This window comes from Schistocerca cancellata, chromosome 5 (assembly GCF_023864275.1).
Source record: "Schistocerca cancellata isolate TAMUIC-IGC-003103 chromosome 5, iqSchCanc2.1, whole genome shotgun sequence".
NCBI lineage: Eukaryota > Metazoa > Arthropoda > Insecta > Orthoptera > Acrididae > Schistocerca > Schistocerca cancellata.
In genome coordinates, this window is record NC_064630.1 from 579561565 (window position 1) to 579569129 (window position 7565).

The window sequence follows — 7565 nt, forward strand, 5'->3', positions numbered from 1 at the left end:
CTTCCTGCATTTCGCTACAATTTTCTAATGTTGCAACTTCTCTGTATACTACAGCATCATCCGCGAAAAGCCGCATGGAACTTCCGACACTATCTACTAGGTCATTTATGTATATTGTGAAAAGCAATTGTCCCATAACACTCCCCTGTGGCACGCCAGAGGTTACTTTAACGTCTGTAGACGTCTCTCCATTGATAACAACATGCTGTGTTCTGTTTGCTAAAAACTCTTCAATCCAGCCACACAGCTGGTCTGATATTCCGTAGGCTCTTACTTTGTTTATCAGGCGACAGTGCGGAACTGTATCGAACGCCTTCCGGAAGTCAAGAAAAATAGCATCTACCTGGGAGCCTGTATCTAATATTTTCTGGGTCTCATGAACAAATAAAGCGAGTTGGGTCTCACACGATCGCTGTTTCCGGAATCCATGTTGATTCCTACATAGTAGATTCTGGGTTTCCAAATACGACATGATACTTGAGCAAAAAACATGTTCTAAAATTCTACAACAGATCGACGTCAGGGATATAGGTCTATTGTTTTGCGCATCTGCTCGACGACCCCTCTTGAAGACTGGGACTACCTGTGCTCTTTTCCAATCATTTGGAACCTTCCGTTCCTCTAGAGACTTGCGGTACACGGCTGTTAGAAGGGGGGCAAGTTCTTTCGCGTACTCTGTGTAGAATCGAATTGGTATCCCGTCAGGTCCAGTGGACTTTCCTCTGTTGAGTGATTCCAGTTGGTTTTCTATTCCTTGGACACTTATTTCGATGTCAGCCATTTTTTTCGTTTGTGCGGGGATTTAGAGAAGGAACCGCAGTGCGGTCTTCCTCTGTGAAACAGCTTTGGAAAAAGGTGTTTAGTTCTGGCTAACTGACTGACGTGGCCTTGCAATATCAGCCAACATGGCCTTGGTGTGCTGGTACTCTGTACAGCTGAAACCAATAGGAAACTGCTGCCGTTATGTCTTTTTTTCCCTCGAAAGCATCTAGCTCTACTGCATAGCTTAATGATGGTGACATCCTCTTGGATAAAATATTCCAGAGATAATACAGTCCCCTCCAATCAGATCTCCGGGCAGGGACTAGCCAGGAAGATGTCGACTTCAGGAAAAACAAAACTGACATTATGTGGGTCGAAGAGTGGAACGTTAGAGCCCTTAATTTGAAAAGGGAAGTCGGTAGTTTGATGTTAGATGTAGTGGGCATTACTGCAGTGGCCGGAAGAACAGGACTTCTGATCAGATGAGTACGGAGCTATCAATGCGTAGTGCAGAAGTAGGTCTACTAGGAATGCGGGTAAGTTACAATGAACAGCACAGTGAACGCATTGTAGTAGCCAAGAGAGACACGAAGCCAACACTCAACACGACAGCACAGGTTTATATATCAACTAGTTCCGTAGAAGATTAAGGGATTGAGATAGTGTATGATTAGGTAAAGGAAATTATTGAGATGATCAAAGTAGATGAAAATTTAATTGTGAGGGGAGGTTGGAACTCAATAGTAGGAAAAGGAAGAGAAGGAAAAATAGCAGGAGAAAAAGAAGATTGTATAAGTGGCAGAGATACAGGGACGCTGGAAGGTTTTAAATAGGTTATATTTCGAAATCAGATGTTAAACTGCAAAACATTTCCAGTGACAGATGTGGACTCTGCTGACAATTTATTGGTTATGAAATGCTGATTAAAACTGAAGAAATTGCAATAAGGTAAGAAATTACGGCTTTGTGACCTGGATAAGTTAAAAGAACCAGTGGTTGTTGAGAATCTCAATGTGAACCTTAGGTAATAGTTGCGTGAAACATTGTTAAGGGACGCAAGAGAAGGCGAGTGGGTAGCTTTTAAAGATGAAATAGTGAAGGCAGCAGAGTATCGAACAGGCAATTAGACAAAGCTCAACAGAAAACGTTGGATAAAGCACGAGATATTCAATGTAACTGACAGAAGGAGAAAATAGAAAAATGCCCCAGATGAAGCAGGCAAAAGGGAATACAGGCGACTAAAAATAAGATTAACTTAAAGTACAAAATAACAAAGCAGGAATTGCTAGACGAGAAATGTGGTGAACTAGAAGCATGCATAACTGGGGTAAAAATAGATGCCACCTACAGGAAAACTGAAGATAACTTTGGAGAAAAGAGAAGCACCTGTATGAATAAAAACGACTCTTGTTTGACCGATTCTCGAGTATCGCTCAACAGTTTGGGACCCTTACCAGGATGGATTAATAGGCGAGGTCGACAATATCCTACGATGAGCGGCACATTTCGTTGCGGGATCGTTTAGTTGCTGCGAGAGCGCTACGGGGATACTCAACACATTCCAGTGGCAGGCGCTGCAAGAGAGGCGTTACGCATTACGGAGAGGTTTAGTACTGGAATTCCGAAAGTGTATCCAACAACGAAACTCTGTTCCGAAAGCTGGCAGAAAACCCTAAGAGTTTCTGATCAGATGTGAAGTACACCAGTGGAAATGTGCAACCAATAGCTTTACTGCTCGATGACAGTGGTGATGTTATTGATGACAGTGCCACTATAGCAGAGTTACTTAAGACTGTTTTCCGAAATTCCTTCACAAAAAAAGACGAACTAAATATTTCAGAATTCGAATCAAGAACAACTGCCAAGCTGAGTAGCTTAGAAGTAGATATCCTCGGTGTAGCGAAGCAGCTTAAAATACTTAAAGGCAACGCCTCCGTTTCAGATTGTATACCAGTCAAGTTCCTTTCAGAGTCTGCTGATACAATAGCTACATACTTAGCAAACATATACAACCACTCGCTCGTCGAAACATCCGTACCCAGTGACTGGAAAGTAGCCCAAGTCACACCGATACCCAAGGAAGAAAACGTAAATAATCCGCTGAATTACAGAACCATATTACTAACGTCGATTTGCAGTAGGATTTTGGGACATATACTGTGTTGGAACATTATGAATCACCACGAAGCCGGCCGCTGTGGCCGAGCGGTTCTAGGCGCTTCAGACCAGAACCGTGCTGCTCCTACGGTTGCAGTTTCGAATCCTACCTCGGGCATGGATGTGTGTGATGTCCTTAGGTTAGTTAGGTTTAAGTAGTTCTACGTCTAGGGGACTGATGACCTCAGATGTTAAGTCCCATAGCGCTTAGAGCCATTTGAACCATTTTTGAATCACCTCGAAGAAAATGATTTATTGACAATAGCCAACACAGATTCAGAAAATTTCGTTCTCGTGAAACACAACTAGCTCTTTATTCTCACGAAATGTTGTGTGCTATCGACAAGGTATATCAAATTGGCTCCATATTTCTAGATTTCCAGAAGGCTTTTGATACCGTTCCTCGCAAGAGACTTCTAATTAAATTGCATGCCAGTGGGTATCGTCAGCACGAACGTGGGTATCGTCTCAGCTGTGTGACTGGATTCGTGATTTCCTGTCAGACAGGTCACAATTCGTAATAACTGACGGAAAGTCGTCGAGTGAAATAGAAATAATATCTGGCGCTGCCCAAGGAAGTGTTATAGGCCCTCTGCTGTTCCTTCTATACACAAACGATTTAGGAGATAGTCTGACCAGCCCTCTTAGATTGTCTGCAAATGATGTCATTTACCGTCTCATTAAGTCATCAGATGATAAAAAACGATTTAGAGAAGATACCTGTATGGTGCAAAAAGCGGCAATTGACTCTAAATGAAGAAAAGCGTGAAGTCATCCTCATAAACACACAAAGAAATCCGCTAAATTGTAGTTATACGATAAATCACACACATTTGAAGGCTGTAAACTCAACTAAATACTAACGGATCACAGTTACTAATAACTTAAATTGGAAAATCACGTAGACAATGCTGTGGAGAAAGCAAACTAAAGACTGCGGTTTATTGGCAGAACACTCGGAAAATGTAAAAGGTCTACTAAAGAGACTGCTTACAGTACGCTGATCAGCCGTCTTCTCGAGTACTGCTGGGCGATGTGGGCACCACATCAGATAGAATTGAAGGAGGACATCGAAAAAGTTCAAAGAAAGGCAGCTCGATTTGTATTATCGTGAAATAGAGGAGAGAGTTCCACGGATATACATGAATTGCGATGGCAATCATTAAAATAAAGGCATTTTCCGTTGCGGCAAGATCTTCTCATGAAATTTCAATAACCGACTGTCTCCACAGAGTATAAATATATGTCATTGGTTCCCATCTAAACAGACAGAAATTAGAGCTCGCACGGAAAGATTTGTGTTCGTTCCTTTTCAGCGCGCTGTTAGAGAGAGTAACGACAGAGAAATACTTCAAAGGTGGTTCGATGAACACTCTTCCAAGCACTTAATTGTGAAATGCTCAATAATCATGTAGATGTAGATGTCGCACAACATATTACTTAATCCCAGATGACCACAACGAAAATATCAGTGGAATTAGAGCTAATACAGAGGGTTATTAACAAACATTCTTGCCACACGACATTCGCGAATGGAACAGGGAAGAGGGGAGAAGCTAGTGGTACGAGAAGTATCCTTCGCCACACACCGTATGGTAGTCCATTGAATGTAGATATAGATGTAGACGTAGAGTTATTCCTTTCACACTTGCTCTTCACTTACTTTACAAATTTCCCCTGACAAGCTGCACTGTCGGCGGGTGGACCAGTGCGACAGCAACCAGTGTCAGGAGAACCACGTCGCGATGTTCTTCCCACATATACTATGTGATCAAAAGTATCCGGACACTCCCCAAAACATAAGTTTTTCGTATTGTACTGCCACCTATTGCCAGGTATTCCATATCAGGGACCTCAGTAGTCATTAGACATCGTGAGAGAGCAGAATGGGATCCGTCTGTACGCCAGATTTCCACACTCCCAAACATCCCTAGGTCCGCTGTTTCCGATGTCATACTGAAGTGGTAATGTGAAGGGACACATACAGCACAAAAGCGTACAGGCCGATCTCGTGTGTTGACTGACAGAGACCGCCGACAGTTGAAGAGGGTCGTAATGTGTAATAGGCACACACCTATCCAGACCATCACACAGGAATTCCAAACTGCATCAGGATCCACTGGAACTACTATGACGGTTGGGCGGGAGGTGAGAAAACTTGGATGTCATGGTCGAGCGGCTGCTCATAAGCCACACATCACAGCGGTAAATGCCAAACGACGCCTCGCTTGGTGTAAGGAGCGTAAACATTGGACGATTGAACAGTAGAAAAACGTTGTGTGGAGTGACGAAACACAGTACACAACGTGGTGATACGATGACAGGGTATAGGTATGGTGAATGCTCGATGAACGTCATCTGCCAGCGCGTGTAGTGCCAACAGTAAAATTCGGAGGCGGTGGTTTTATCGTGTGGTCGTGTTTTCAATGGAGGGGGCTTGCACCCCTTGTTGTTTTGCGTGACACTATGACAGCACAAGCCTACATGGATGTTTTAAGCACCTTCTTGCTTTCCACTGTTGAAGAGCAGTTCGGGGATGGCGACTTCATCTTTCAACACGATCGAGCACAGTCCCTAAGCTTTCACACTACTTAACCTAAATTATCCTAATGACAAAGACACACACCCATGTCCGAGGGAGGACTCGAACCTCCGCCGGGACCTGTTCATAATGCACGGCCTGTGGCGGAGTGGTTACACGACAATAACATCCCTGTAACGGACTGGCCTGCACAGAGTCCTGACCTGAATCCTGTAGAACAGCTTTGGGATGTTCAAACGGTTCAAATGGCTCTGAGCACTAGGGGACTTAACATCTGTGGTCATCAGTCCCCTAGAACTTAGAACTACTTAAACCTAACTAACCTAAGGACATCACACACATCCATGCCCGAGGCAGGATTCAAACCTGCGACCGTAGCGGTCACGCGGTTCCAGACTGAAGCGCCTAGAACCGCACGGCCACACCGGCCGGCTTTGGGATGTTCTGGAACGCCGACTTCAAGCCAGGCCTCACCGAGCAACACCAATAGCTCTCCTCAGTGCAGCACTCCGTGAAGAATGGGCTGCCATTCCCCAAGAAACCTTCCAGCATCTGACTGAACGTACGCCTGCGAGAGTGGAAGCTGTCATCAAGGCTAAGGGTGGGCCAGCACCATATTGAATTCCAGCGTTACCGATGGAGGGCGCAACGGAGTTGTAAGTCATTTTCAGCCAGGTGCCCGGATACTTTTGATCAGATAGTGCACGTCTAGTGAAATGACCACAACGAGAAAATCAGAGAAATTAGAGCTAATACAGAGAGAGACTCCATTAATTTCCTGGCAAGGATCAAACATTCTCGAAGGCGCTGTACCAGAAGTATCCTTCTCCGAATACCGGAGAACTCAAGTGGCAGACTCTGCAAGAGAGGCGCTCTGCATCGCGGTGTAGCTTGCTCGCCAGGTTTCGAGCGGGTGCGTTTCTGGATGAGGTATCGAGTATATTGCTTCCCCCTACTTATACCTCCCGAGGAGATCACGAATGTAAAATTAGAGAGATTAGAGCGCGCACGGAGGCTTTCAGACAGTCGTTCTTCCCGCGAACCATACGAGACTGGAACAAGAAAGGGAGGTAATGACAGTGGCACGTAAAGTGCCCTCCGCCACACACCATTGGGTGGCTTGCGGAGTATAAATGTAGATGTAGATGTAGATGTAGATGTAGACCGTAGAGTGGCCCACGGAATTTGGATGTAAATGTAGATTTGTTCCTTTCATACTTGTTTCTCACTTCTTTCACTTTTTTCCCCCTGGCGGGATGAGTAGCACGCTGCACTGTCGGCAGGTGGACCAGTGCGACAGCAACCAGCGCCAGGAGAACCGCATCACGGTGACGCTGATCGCGGTGGTGGTGCTGTTCATGGTGTGCCAGACGCCGACGGCCGCGATGCTGCTGTACACGGTGTTCCGCGGCGGGCAGCCGGGCGAGACGGAGAACAACGTGCGCCTGGCGCTGGGCAACATCTTCAACTTCATGGCGGCCGTGCACTCGGCGTGCAACTTCCTGCTGTACTGCGCACTCTCGGACAAGTACCGGCGCACGTTCGTGCTGACGTTCGTGCCGCAGCGCTGCCGCCGCGGCCGGCTCGCCGCGCAGCCGTCGTCGCGGACCGCCGTCTCCTCCACGGCGACCAACTACACGTCCGTGGCGCTCCACAGCTCCTTCTCGCGGGGCGTGTCCGTGCACGAGGCGCTCAACGGCCACCACCCGCACGCCCACGGCCCGCTCAAGTGGCAGCCGTCCGTGCAGTCGGAAGCTACTCTCTGACCTGCCGTCTCTCGTAGCGCGCACACCTTTACGACCTCGCGAGGTCCTCTTTTCTAGAGCACCTCCACAACACTGGAATGGCGGTTTCGAGGTGTACCTTTCGGAACCGAGAAAGTCTCCATTAATTTCCTGGCAAGGACCAAACGTTCTCGAAGGCGCAGATGGCGTGCCTCCCAAGAGATCTAGTGGTCCTGAGGTCAGGATGAGTTTCAGATATGAACGTGTTGGCTTCATAGAATAGTATAAAACAAGCAGACTACACCGAGAAACGATAAACGGAATTCTGAGTACTGTGAAGTGCGTTTCCATTGACTGGCGTGTTGTGGTGGCGGATTGTC

General features: G+C 46.4%; 1 protein-coding gene across 1 annotated transcript in view; it reads left to right on the plus strand.

The window, feature by feature from the left end:
• LOC126188693 (FMRFamide receptor-like) overlaps positions 1 to 7227 on the plus strand; it is a 142029-nt gene extending 134802 nt beyond the window's left edge. The window contains exons 5-6 of the mRNA XM_049930300.1: positions 6745 to 7043; positions 7119 to 7227. Coding sequence (XP_049786257.1) covers positions 6745 to 7043; positions 7119 to 7227 — 408 coding nt within the window. The remainder of the gene's footprint in view (positions 1 to 6744; positions 7044 to 7118) is intronic.
• Positions 7228 to 7565: the final 338 nt, after the last annotated feature.